The sequence below is a fragment of the Sparus aurata genome, unplaced genomic scaffold (assembly GCF_900880675.1).
Source record: "Sparus aurata unplaced genomic scaffold, fSpaAur1.1, whole genome shotgun sequence".
NCBI classification, from domain to species: domain Eukaryota; kingdom Metazoa; phylum Chordata; class Actinopteri; order Spariformes; family Sparidae; genus Sparus; species Sparus aurata.
Window position 1 is genome coordinate 23456 of NW_022045161.1, and position 14096 is coordinate 37551.

General features: G+C 44.7%; 1 protein-coding gene across 1 annotated transcript; it reads left to right on the top strand.

Moving 5' to 3' along the window:
* Positions 1–40: 40 nt before the first annotated feature.
* Positions 41–13579, top strand: LOC115578055 (nuclear factor 1 A-type-like). The gene is made up of 4 exons (XM_030410910.1): positions 41–1048; positions 1288–1453; positions 3088–3176; positions 8661–13579. Exons 1-4 carry the CDS (start codon positions 980–982, stop codon positions 8673–8675), a joined length of 339 nt encoding a protein of 112 aa, XP_030266770.1. The 5' UTR covers positions 41–979; the 3' UTR covers positions 8676–13579.
* The last annotated feature ends 517 nt before the right edge of the window (positions 13580–14096 follow it).

The window sequence follows — 14096 nt, forward strand, 5'->3', positions numbered from 1 at the left end:
AATGTGTCTTCAGGGAAAGTGTTGAAGTGTAATCTGGATACTATATTACAAGTAAAAGTACTCGGTGCAGTAAAATGTCTCTGGAACTGTGCAGAAGCAGGACTTGTCAGGTCAGGTGTATTCAGACGTCGTCTCAGTGGGTCACACCTGATGTTCTTTCTGCTGACTGGACATCGTTTAGGTTGTCGGTTAGATTCTCAGTCATGCAGGTGATGTGCTGCGTCGTAGCCAGCTGGACTTTCACCAGCACTTGAATGATGTTTAGGTTGTTCGGTTCTCTCGTCACAACTCTGTGCTTCTGCTCTGGTTTGGTTTAGGTACAGAAAAGGTCAGGGTAAGAAAACATGGTGGTTTGGATTATGGTGATTCTCCTGCCACCACAGAAACGGCTGAATTATCCACAGGTCTCCTTCAAAAAACATCTGGTTTTGTCACCATAAAAACCAGCGTCCTGTAAAAAGCAGGTGGCCACAGAAACAGCTGGAAATATCCCCACAGAGTCAAACTGCAGCTGCCTGTTGGATCCACTCCACTCCCTGAAGTGACACTCAGCTAATAATCACATAATCACAACATGAGTCGACACATTTGGTACAAACGTGCTCTCGTTTCCACTCTTTCTGTAGCTGGAACATTTCATTTATACAAAATTGTAAAAATAGTTCATAGTTCATTAAATTTGCAGTCAGCTGCTCTGTTGTTTCTCTTCTGATGAAGAGCTGAACATTTTATTTCATCTACTAAATCTGATCAAAAGTTATGGGAGACAAAATAAATATCAGATCAACATAATCTATCATCTGCCTTTGTTTTACTGACTCACTGCAGATCACCTGCAGGCCTGACAGGTATCAGGAACACGGACCAGGTGTCCTGCTTCAGGTAGCATATTCAGGGAACCACAGGAAGGAAGAAGGTGTTTCAAGGTCTCTGAAGCCAGAATATAAGATGGAAACACACAGAACAGCCTATAGCACAGATGTGTACTGAGACTGAGTATATACGAGTATATGTGGAGGAGAGAGTGGAGACAGAAGGAGGCAGAGAGGTGAGGCGAGGTACTGTGGTATTATGCTTATAGATTAGCAGGATAAAATGCGAGCAGCAGCAGAATTCTTTATGACCAGCCAGGAAAACTGCTGACACACACACACACACACGCTGAGGCACATACACTCAGGGCAGCAGAGAGTTGGGCTCTTACAGGTTACCTGTGTGACCGACCTGTTGATGTTTCCTGTTTGTCTTCTGTATTTAATGCTTTTTTCTTCGTCTCCCCCGCTTCAGCCGAACGGTAGCTCCCAGGGAAAGGTCCACAATCCTTTCCTGCCGACGCCCATGCTGCCTCCCCCGCCGCCTCCCCCAATGGCACGTCCCGTCCCACTGCCCGTCGACGCCAAGCCGCCCTCCACCTCCTCAGCCGAGGGGGGAGGAAACTCACCCACCTCGCCCAGTGAGTTAACACACTCACACACAAATGATATAACATGCAATTATCTTCAGTCCACTTGCAGAACAGAAAGACGTACATGACAGTTCTCTGATGTCAGTTTTTGCAGGGAAAGACAATAAATGAAATGGCATGAAGAACTCTACAAAATATAAATGTATAAGTAGCCAGGCTACATGGCTAACTTAGCTAACTGAGCTAACTAGCTAACGGCAGCTATACTGAGCAGCAGTCGGCGGTTGCTCTGGCGATATGCTCCCCCCATATTTGGTGACCAGTTCTTACCTGCTGTGATCTCTCTGTGAGGCCCCGCCTCTTAAATCTGATGTTCAATAAACTCAGGGGAAACGTAAACTATGAGCGATGAATGTGCAAACAGACATCTAGAGTGAAACAGACGTCGTTCTTCACAGTGAAGCTCAAAGATTCAACAAGAGCAACACAGTGGTGACCGCAGCGACACTCTAACTTTTAACATGCACTAATCATTTTGCACTGTATGTTAAAAGTATTTAGACAATGTTTTCCTGCAGGCAGTACGCCTCTGCAACAAAGGAAGAAAATAACACAATATTTTAATTATTTATCTAATATTTACTCATTTTATACCAGAAATGATTCATAATCAGTGAGAAGTGAGTCGCATAGTGTGTGGATTATATTTGACTTCAGGGTTTAATGTCGATTTCTGTCATCTGGCAAAAACAAACCAAGTCTGTGCCAAAAATATTTAATCCTCATCAACAACGTGTGAAAATATATATTTATTGTTTCTGTTATTGGTTCCTTTCATCCTGAAGACAGAAGTGGAGTTTAGATATAATTAATTTGAAGCAGAAAGGAAACATTTGTCATCACTCTGACCTACATCTTCTTTATAATTCTTTCAAAACTTTATTAATCTGTTTACGCTATAAAAAACTGTGCTGCTCCTGATTTAACTACTTCAGCAGCTTTAGAGTTAGTTCATTTGCTCGGCTGACAGTTTCAAGCTGCTTCCGGTCTTTTTGCTAAGCTAAGCTAAGCTAGGTTAAGCTAGGCTTAACATGTCTAGAGGCTGGATTCACAAAAAGGTTTGAGACCCTTCTGTGGTTTCTTTTGGTCTCAGATTACCTCTCCTACAGGGTGACTTAGGTTAAGGCTAAAACATTAGCCGAGTTAATCCATGCTAACTCAGGAGAATATGCCTTGTTTCCATGGTAGCAGTCAGTCACACCTGCTGACCAGCAGGCCCAGTACATTGTCAATGGCTGAGGATCTGACAGAAGTATGACAGAAGCAGAACAGATCAGCACTTAGTCAGCCATGTTTTTAACATTCATTACCCAGAATTCAGAGCAAATTTGACCTGCTTAAGATACATTTAGAATTGTATCTGCAGTCTAACTAGTAGTTTGATATTTGTCACAGTTTGAGTCTGTGCTTGTGAAAGCAGCTCTGAAACAGCCGAGGACCCAAAACATCCGACTGGTGGTTTGATTCCAACAAACTCAGAGACAGTTTAACAAGAAACAAGTCAGTGTTCAAGTCCAAGTCCTCAACTCGTCAGTCAGTGCCCAAAGTCACATTCAAAGTAACAGTCAGTTAATATGTTTCTAATGTGTGTGTGTGTGTGTGTGTGTGTGTGTGTCGTACAGCCTACTCCACCCCCACTTCATCTCCAGCCCAGCGGTTCGTCAGCGTCGGACCCAGAGACCCCGGCTTTAACATCCCTCAGCAACCACAGGTACCACACACACACACACACACACACACACACACACACACACACACACACACACACACACACACCCAGCTCACTGACACTATACAGACAAAAGTATGTGGACACTTTGGGTTTGGGTCTGTTGAAGGGAAACCTTCAAGTTTGTGTTCTTGCATCTCTCCAGCATCAGCACTGTTGCTATGGTTACCTGCTGTTTAGCATAGAACATAACGGCCAATCAGAGAGCAGGATCTTACGTGGTCTCGGTGTGCATGCCTGCAAACAAAGATGGGAAAAGAAAGCAGCACCTCAGATAACTGTAATTTACTACAGAGCAGGTGGTCAGTGAACGCAGCATCCACATTTAACAGAATGCTTCAAAGTGTGTGTGTGTGTGTGTGTGTGTGTGTGTGTGTGTGTGTGTGTCCAGGTCAGGGACTGTTTGCCGGCTGATTTATGAAGAGTGTAACGATTGGGCAGCCTTGACTTAACTCATCCCACACACACACACACACACACACACACACACACACACACAAACACACACACACACACACACACACACACTACAGTGCAGGGAGATGACAGTGAGGTGGGAGTCCTCTGTTGACAATCGGGACATGTTTGATTGCTTTGGGGGGTGTGTGTGTGTGTGTGTGTGTGTGTGTGTGTGTGTGTGTGTGTGTGTGTGTGTGTGTGTGTGTGTGCATTGGCCTGTGACACAGTCAATAAATCGACAGCCTCGTTCACTGCGGGCCACCACACACACACACACACACACACACACACACACACACACAGAGTCCTGAGACATGAGCCAGGTGTTTGTTGCTGCTGGAAACAAACTCTCTTTATTTATTCTCGTCTTCTCTCAGTTTCGGACTGATGACGACTTGGAAGTTTATGTATTATATTTAATTGTGTGTCATCACTTTATGTTGTCTTTAAGGAATTAACAGTTTTAGGTCACTGATGAACTTCAGCTGAGGAATTAAGAACTTGAGGACATTTTTGTAAAGTGAGGACAATTCTTGAAAAGTTGTTTTATTGGAAAGCAGTGACATTTTCGGAATTGTGGACAGATTTAGATTTATTGTACCAGCGCTGTGTTTTTATGGCCACTACAGTACAGAAACATACAGAGAAAGAGCATGAGCAAGAGAAGACATTTTAAGAAATCAGAGTCAGATTTGTTTTAGTCACCAAATACAGACAGACATTCAGACAATAATATTATATATAATAAATGCAACATATAGTTGTCCTGAGGATGTTTAGTTCACCCTGTCCGAGGTTTCAGGGTTCACGTTACATTTACATTCAAGTCTCCACATGTACACGACGACAAACGTGTGTGTGTTTTATGTAAATAAAAGGTGGTAAATAGATTGACAGGGAGAGTCCTGCTGCATTAAAGAGTGTGACCTCAGAGCAGGACACACACACACACACACAAACTCACACACTCACACACAAACTCACACACACTGATAAAATCAACATAATGACACACACACATAGAAGCAGGAACAAAAGTCACCCTGGGCGGTCGACATTCGGCTTCTGTGTTGGGGAGAGAGAGCCACGGGACGGTACCGTAAACACTGCCTCCTCTCATCGCCATGGTGACCAACTGGACAGTCTGTGCATTCCTCTGTGTGTGTGTGTGTGTGTGTGTGTGTGTGAGTGGTGTGTGTGTGTGTGTCGGGGGGCAGATGGCATTGTGTGAGGGTGGGCATCGTGCCCACATGGGTCAGCGTGGTGGTTGCCGTGAGCGACGGTGGCGGTTGCCCATGGAAACGACTATAGAGGGAGGGAGTTGGCACCTCATTGTGCCAGCCAACACACACCTTACACACACACACCTTACACACACACACACACACACACACACACACACACTATACACACTACTATACAACTGCCAGCCATGACCTGATCAATAAGTGTGTGTGTGAGTGCGGTTATGTTACATCTGAGGAGCAGACGCTGCAGTGAGGGTGCTTTCCCCTGCATGGGTGTGTGTGTGTGTGTGTGTGTGTGTGTGTGTGTAGTCATCATCTGTCTCTGTGTCCTATTTGCACACAGTCTTCAAGGTGAATCTCTCACACACACACACACATGCAGTAGAAACACCACGCCCATCTCATGACTCACCCACAGTGTGTGTGTGTGTGTGTCTGTGTGTGTGTGTGTGTGTGTGTGTGTGTGTGTGTGTGTGAAGTGCTGACTCAGGACGAGTTGAGGACTGGGCGAGAGACATTAAAACACTATGAGAGATGGAGAGAGAGATTATAGCTGTAGAGACACGTTCATGGAATATAAAACAATTGTTATCATATTTAAAACAAAAATAATATCATTAAATTTGATAATTATTCCCATCACACACTGTGGGCATCAAAGTATCCATACTTTTATCCTGAGACATGTTTTAAATGTATGAAAGAAGAAATATATTCTATTAACGGTAACTTAATCGGCAACATCACCAGACCCCATTAACAAATGTAGTGATTTTAAGAGTTGTTGAGTTAAAACAAACTTTCTAACGTAGTGAAACTGTGTGTGTGACAGATTGTAACTCATTGTGTCCTTGTTGTAAATTCAGCATTAAATCTTTCAGCTGAAGTTGTTTGTCTCCTTGTAAAAAGTGTCAGTTTGTGGCAGCATGTCTGTACCAGCCTGTCTGCTTCTGTGTCTAAAGTGCTAAAGTCTTACCTGCCAACATTGATCAGCTGTTTGAACACACTGTTTACACTGATTTCACCATTTACACTCCATTTATGAAAGAAGAAACATGTTATTGATCTAAACATGTCACATGTTACAAAGACACTAAACAGTAACAATATAGGCTCCTTCTTTGTCCCCAAGACTCCCTTAACAAATGTGTCAGTTTAGTGAGTTGTTGAGTTGGAGACACTTTATAAACTCTGTGAAACTCTGTCTCTGACTCATTCTGCATTATTTGGACCTTCTTGTAAATTCAGCAAATGTTCTACATGAACTTCTTTCTGTCTCTGAGTAGAAACATGGAGTCTGTTTGTCCCCAACAAACATAGTATGTCCTTATGTTTGGACCTCATTTCCTCATGCTCGTCACAAAGTATTGATAGATGGATGAACAACTTGTCGTTTTGAGTCTGAATGAATTGAATTTTTAATGGCACATATGGAGTCTAAACATGAGATTTGATCGTGATACAAACATTGAAAACACAAGACTGCTCCTTTAAAGTCTCTCTATCGTTGTCTTCCTCCTACCCTCCTTTACTCTCTTCCTCTCTCTCTCTGAGATGAGTATCTACCATCTGAATCACAGCTGTCAGCATCAGCCCGCTGTGTGGTAACATTACTCCACACACACACACACACACACACGCACACACACACTGTCTGGCCTGCGAGAGTTTCATCTTCTCTGAGTCTTCTCAGGACAGAGGGAGGAGCTGCAGTGCAGGGAGCGAGCGAGAGGGCGAGAGACACAGGGAGACACAGGGGGAGAGAGAGAGAGAGAGCTGGCGAGGTAGAAAAGTCCCAGCGTCAGCAAGTTGTATTGATTAAAAACTAACCTTCCAGTCTTCTCCTCTATCACTACTGCACACACACACACACACACACACACACACACAGCAATAGAATTACAACGAGTCAGGAGGAGCAACTGAGAAACCTGCAACACACACACACCTACACACACACACACACACACACACACACACACACACACAGAAGGTATTTACCTCCGTGTGCTTTATTTAAACTCTCACTTTACATTCAGCATTCAGAAACACATTTTATAAATTGTGTTTAAATTTTTTAAGAGTATGAGAGTGTGTCTATGTGTGTGTGTCTTCACTTTAGATCAATACCTGTGTGCGTGTGTGTGTGTGTGTGTGTGCGTGTGTGTGTGTGAAGAAGTGCAGAGCGGGACGGGGAGGAGAAAGCGATCGAGAGAGGATGAATGTAAAGACAGAAAAGGAGGAAGAAGAGGGAGGGGAATGAAAAAGGCGGAGTAGGGAGGGGTTGGGGGGTTGGGGGGGTTGATGCGGTTGCCTTGGCGATGGTAGTCACGTCCCGGGCCGTCTCGTTGTCCCTAGCAACCAGACATGATGTAAGGCCGGGATGAACTTGAACTCAAACGGGGCAACGAGGAAGAGGAGGGAGAGATTCATGAAACATGAACGATGCACCTTTGACGATCGATACCGGCCTATCAGAGATGGATCGCACACACACACACACACACACACACACACACACAGAGTGATACTGTGGAGACAGAAAGTGTCGTAAACTCCAAACTAAAGGCAGCAGGAACAAAAAACAGAACAGAGAAGAGAGACATCGATCTGATGATGTGTCGCTCGACCGAACATCCTGTGGTCGTCAAAGGTTCTGCCGTGTTCTGGAAGTTTCCACTTGTAAAGTCTGAAAAACAAAATCAAACCCATTTGAAGATACGAGCTTACCTTGCACGATCGTGTGTTCTCATATCCGTCCTGCCAGTCTTCAGGCTACGAACTTGTGTCTGAACACATGAGCACTGAACCAATCAGAGTCCTCTCAGGTGTGGGCGTGGTTCAGACGTGACGACCAATTAGAGAAGCGACTGTTGGTTTTTAAACATGGCTCCTGCGGATGTTAGCGAGTTCATTTCATTAGAGAAGAACAGACGTGTTTTCACTCGTCTCTCTACTGACTTCAGCAGCTACTGTAAATCTGATTGGTTGAAGATAGACGTGATAGACGAACGATTCGTCCAATCACCTGCCAAGTATTCTATTAACGTGCCCACTATTTTCCAAACAGTTTCCAGCAGCACCTGTCGAGATGGTTCTGTGAGACAAACCAGTCAGTTTGACTTCTGAAATAATCCCGTAACAGAAAGTCAGTGTGTTTCAGAGTTCTGTTGTCCAGATTACACACTCATCACTTCTGACACCAACGTGTGCAGTGAGGGACACATTTGTATTTTTAGATTATAGAAGTGAACATCAAGTGAATTTACACCTTTGTTCAGGTGTGTATTAGTTCCACTGTGTGCCGCCCAGACTCACCTGCCAGCTGATGAAGTTTTCAATCAATGTAAAATGAATCTCGGTTCAGTTTGAAGACTTTGTGATAATCTGTGCTGATGTCGAGGTTTCTCATCTTGTATATAAACATTTCATCTTGTATTTGAGGATGTGAACATAAATGTGTCCTGTAGATCTGACGGCTGCGTCTGCAACAGTTGTTTTCAGGATTTATCTTTTGATCATTGAGTCTCAAAGATGCTGCTGTTCCATTCAACGGTCCAAAACCCAAAGTCTCTTCATTTACTGACAGCGGTCAGAATCTGGACTCTGACAGTGTTTCACATAAAACCATCACTGGATTTTTCTTTGAAGGACTCATTGATTCATTGGATCTTTGATCCCAGTGCAGCTGTTTGTTTGGAGCGTTGTGTTTGGATGCTGTTCTGACTCCACCTTAACATCTCTCTCCGTCTCTCCTCAGTGGTACCTGGGATAAGGACTCCAGAGGCCCCTCCCCCCTCCACCCGCCTGTACGACAGATCGCTGCAGCCTCCTCTTGACCTTTGACCTTTGATGCCAGCTGCGACAGAGAGTCTTGTCTCACCCGCCCCTCCAACCCTCCTCCTCCCCCTTCTGCGCCTGACTCCGCCCCCACCAGCGCCATACACAGACTCAGCAGCATCAGCATGGCTACAGCGGATCAAACGCACCCCGACCCCGGTGTTAAACACCCTCTCTGTAAACTATAGACTTCCTGTAGACATATGGTTCATATGTCCACGTCCATATATAGTGCCAGGCCCCGCCCCCCTCGCACCAGACCATGCGGAGGATTGGTGGGGGGACTGAGTCTTCAGTTTCTGGGAGCGCCGCAGGACTGAATCACAGAGCTTCCCCTCCAGAGAAACGACACACACACACTCTCCCATCATCCTCTGCAGTGTGTGCATCCAGTGGACTCTCAGCGGTACGCCGCCCTCCCCGCGCCCACCATCCAGCCCCCCACCCTGGTGGATCCTGACGGTGTGGGGTCGGTTTGGTTGGTGGGACAGGACGGGATGCGCCGTGGTCGGGGGGAGGGGAGGTGTTACCTGGCTCAGATACCACCAGCTAGTACCCCCAACCCCCCGAACGAGCCCTCACACACCTCCAGGGATGGACTCCACCCCTGACTTGACCCCGCCCCCCCCAGGTTGATGGCATGTCAGGGATGGAGGAAGTCGACGAGGCTCTTTCCAAGGACATGGACCAGTGCTTAACGGAAAGAGCTGAGCTGATGGGGAGATGATGCGGGCACAGACAGACGGACTACATGTGGAGGGGTGTGGGGTCATGATGGGGGAGGTGGGGTTATGAAGGTGGGGTTTGTTGATAAGAAGTGTTGCGACCAGACGCTGGTGGAACCGAGCTCGTTTATCTGAGGCTTCGGCTTCATGGCTCATTGATTTTTCTCTCTTAGCCGTCATTTCAGCTGGTCCCCTCCTCCTCCTCCTCCTCCTCCTCCTCCTCCTCCTCCTCCTCTATCCATCCACCAGTCTGGGTGAAGCTACAGCTGAGGGTGGGCAGAAAGCTCTGGTGTCCGAAACGCAGCAGGCAGACAGGAGAGAGATGGAAACTTTACCAGTGGAATATTGATCATGAGGAAAGTGCAATTTTGTTGGCTAGCTGTTGGATAGTTAAATATCTTTGTAAGATAGCTCGTTGAAATCAGTTGTTGAAAAGTATATATAAGATATATTTTTCTTCCTAGTCCGCTCACACCTCTGGGACTCTAAAATACTGGGGTACAAAAGACGACGACACTAGAAACCATAGCCTTGTGAGAAATAAGGGGAGCTGTATTCACATTTATTGTTTTATTATTTGTTGTTTGTTCATCTTGTAAAGCTGTTAGCATGGTAGAACAAGAATCCCTTTAAGAATTATCATTTAAACAATCAATTTTTTAAAATCATTCTTCGCAGCTTGAGTCTGCTCCTTTTGTTTAAAAGAAGAAAAACACTAAGCGATTAACTTATTTTAATGAGCACATCGTTTTACTTAAAACAATTTTGCTATTTGAATTTCTCACGAGGTGAAACAGGAGAAAACACGACAGTGAATTTAGACAAATCACGTTTTCTCCGGTTTCTGTTGGCGAGATAATCTTTAACGGGTGCCGCCCGGCGACGGGCTGCCCAGTGATTGGCTGGGCCTCCTAGAGGTCGCGTCCAATCAGAAGCACTTATTCCTGCAGTTGGCCAATGGGCCGTGAGTGTAATCAGGGGGCGTGGTTTAGCGATACAGAGGCAGAGCAGAGGGTAACTCTCTGGAAGCTTTCGTCCATGAATAGACAGCCGAGCGCTTCACATGCAACTTACCATTTTATTGACCTTCAGTTTTGTTTTTCCTTTCCTATACTATATATATAAATATATACACACACACACACTCTCACACACACACGCACACACACACACACACACACACACACACACACACACACACACACACACACACCCACACACACACACACACACACACACACACACACACACACACACACACACACACACACACTCACGACCATCCAGCGTCGATTAAAAGTGAATTTAAGTGAAAAAGTTATAAAAAAAATAACAAAAAAAATTCTGCATGTTCTAGTGTTAGTGACAAATTTTTCCATAGATGATGTAGTTAGTGAGATAAAGACACTATATTGTAAACCCAACATCAGGCACTTGCCAGCAGCCGTCTATTAGTTTGGCCCTGTCGAGGCCTTTTCTATCGCTCTCCTTCACAAACAACCAGCTCTCTTCGCTTCTCAGCATCTTTCCATCCTTTTTATTTCTACTTCCTTCCCCTCCTCCTTCCCTCCTCCTCCTTCAACAACAGATCAGTTCTGCTTCTCAGTTACGAGACGCTCTCGTTCATCCGTACGTCATCAAATTGCACGAAAACAATTGTTCCTCATCAATGTGCCTTGAGCTACGGTCCAGTCCTGAGAGGTCGCACAAGATCCAATGTGGAGAGTCTTGTTTCCTTGTTTCTTCTTTTTTTATTTCATTCATTTTCCTGCGCCCTCCACACCGGAGATTTTCTGTTAACTGGAGCAAAGGGTTAATGTGTTAAAGCTGAGGAGGAACGCTGTGATCTCCAGAATTACCGGCTGGTAATATCTCAGTTTCAGGAGCTCACAGGTGAAACCTGCACCAGGTACGATCAGGTCGGCCCTCAGATCTCCACTGACACGCGGCAGCACGGTCACATTTAGTGAAATGAGTCGGAGGCTTCGTGACGGTGGCAGGAAAAGAAGAATCTCATGAAACGTTACAGCTGAAAGTACGGTTCAGTCGTGTAGCAGCTAAAAAGCTTTTGTTCAGGTGAGCTAAAAGTTCAGTTGAGCTACAAAAACACAGCATGCTGTCAGCTAACAGTCCAGTTCACCTTCAGCAGCCTCAGCAGTTTGGTTCAAGTTAGCTGAAACACTTTAAGTGAGGTCAGCAGCTGGAGAGCAGCTCAGACAGTTTGAATGAGACGACTCTTCACTGTGTCAGTTTCATTCCAATTATACATTTGTTGTGATGAGATGATTTCTGTCGAGGACCTGGAACTCATTTCACTAAACGTCGTGCTGTCGGGATCTCGATGAAGCAGACGGAGCTTCTCTCTGCTCATCAGCTTCACTTCTCTCCGACCTCCACCCGTTCATCCTGCCGTCAGTGCAGCCGGAGGATTTTTACTTCAGTCGCTGCATCTCCAAACAACAAAAACTTTCATTTCAAGTCTTCCTGATTTATTTCTCGGTTTGTTCAATCTTCAACGTTCGTTCCCAGAAATGAGTAACGAGGACATAAAATATGCAATACCTGCTTGCACTCACTAGACTTATTTTGTCTTACATTGTTTATTGAGTTTGGTTTTTCCTTTTCTTTACTTTCTACCAAAGTTGGCGTGCACGTGACTGGCATCGTGCTCCGTGGTCGCTCCCTAAAAATGGTGAAGCCAGCCCCGCGGCGGCGCTGCAGCCGAGCTGAGCCTCCGTCGCCCGGGGACTCCTCCCTCCCTCCCTCCCTCCCTCCCTCCTTACTTCCTGTTTTGATAATCTATTGATAATCGACGGCCGCAATATTACATCGGGTCTCTCTTTCCTAAAGGTTTCTTATTTCTTTGGTCACAAGCAAGCCTTAAACAAGTCCAACTTCTTCTCCATCACGCAGAAAACAGTTTATGGAAACATAAACGTCCAATGACGTCCAACATTTGAAGCTCCGCAGAGGTTTTAGTAAATCAGTTGTTTACCTGTTGTGTGTTCGGTCCGTCAGCGATGCGACGCCGTCGGCTGTGATGGTTCAGTAGTTCCACTTGTGTGGGTTGTGTGTTTCCTCTTAGTGTGACATGTTTGTTTGGTCTCTGTTCTTGCCTACCCTTTAGCCATGAGTTGGGCATTACTTCCTTAATTATCTGCACTAAATATGAAATAAATGAGAATAGTGAAAAAGTATTACATAAAAAAAAATACAGCTTCCAGGGCTTAAAAAGAGCGAAGGGAATAAAAAAAAAATTGCACGGACATTTTTTTAAGTGTCACAAAATCCTTGTGAAACAGCCTAGCATCTAATCAGCGACTTTTGGCTGTGTGTGTGTAAGATAACGACAAAATTGCACCCTTTTTAAAGAAAGAAAAAAAGAAAAAGAATATAAAGCAATAGTTTGGGCAGCGTGTTGTTTTGTTCTTGTGTTGTGTGTGTACTTTAGTTCTGGTACAGCAGCGAGAAGCAGAGAAGAGTTAGCTCTTACAGACGGGAGGCAGAGCAGCCGGCCCAGCGGCCTGATGGAGACGTGTTTGTATGTTGTATAGTTTTATTAATTACACTGATTTTAAAGCTGCCCTATTTTATAATGCAGGACTTTTGTAACATTGATTAAATGAGGAAAAACTAGTGTTGTGAATTTTCTGATTGTTTGTATCGAGGCCACATTACTAGAACTGGTTTGTTTGGTTTGTTTTTCTGGGAACTGGATTTAAGTTGAAAACTTTCCTGTTTCCTTATTTTCTTTATTGTTTTCTTTATTTGCTTTCTTTTTGTATGTATTTAAGGACATTTCCTCTGTTGATGGTATAGCATATTCCTGTGCTTGTAAAGTACGGGGCGCTGTGGTGATAAGACCATTGTAAATGGATGTTACAGTATGCTGTATGTTTTGAAGGTTATTTGTTGCATCAGTGTTGATGAAGCTAAATCTAGGTAATTCTGAGGAAAATTGGTAAGAAAAGCGTTTTTTATGCATTTTAAAGTTTAGTTTTAGGCAGGAGACAATGACATAGCCAAACGATGCCCACTATAAATGCATCTAGGCATCTTTTTTTGTGTTCACCATTCCATGCAGGAAAATAAACAGCTTGATTATGCAACATGATTCTTTTTCTTTTCCATCTGTTTCTTTCTTCACTGGCCCACAAGATCACCTCCTCCTCCTCCTCCTCCTCCTCCTCCTCTTCCTTCAGCCCTCCCTGAGGATGGAGGTCCACTCTGATCTCCGTCCATCCACACATCCACTGCTGCTCATCATCACATTCATGCAGCAGATAACCGACGAACGACGAGTCGCCGGATGACGGACGCGTCCAGTGTGATCAGAGTTTCTGCTGCTTCCTGCGTTTCCTTCCAGATATTAGAGATCGTTCAGTTATTTACAGTTATTTAGAGTCCCTGAGCGGACGTTTGCACACCTGTTGTTGGACAGACCAGAGGTCAGCATGCAGACCATCAGGTTGATCTAATATATACAATATAATAATAGGCTCTCTTAATGGAAACGTTGTTATTGACTGAAACGTGTCCAGCGTAGATCAGATCATGTGCTGAATTCTGACAAAACTCAAATGCTACAAAGTCGAAATGTTGAAGCCATAAAAAGCACGTTGAGTCTGAAT

Bases quoted from the DNA above. Each gene is read 5' to 3' on its own strand.
- LOC115578055 (XM_030410910.1), top strand. From the start codon at position 980: ATGTGTACTGAGACTGAGTATATACGAGTATATGTGGAGGAGAGAGTG. The intron at 1,049-1,287 runs GTGAGGCGAGGT...CCCCCGCTTCAG, and splicing joins AGACAGAAGGAGGCAGAGAG to CCGAACGGTAGCTCCCAGGG. The intron at 1,454-3,087 runs GTGAGTTAACAC...TGTGTCGTACAG, and splicing joins AAACTCACCCACCTCGCCCA to CCTACTCCACCCCCACTTCA.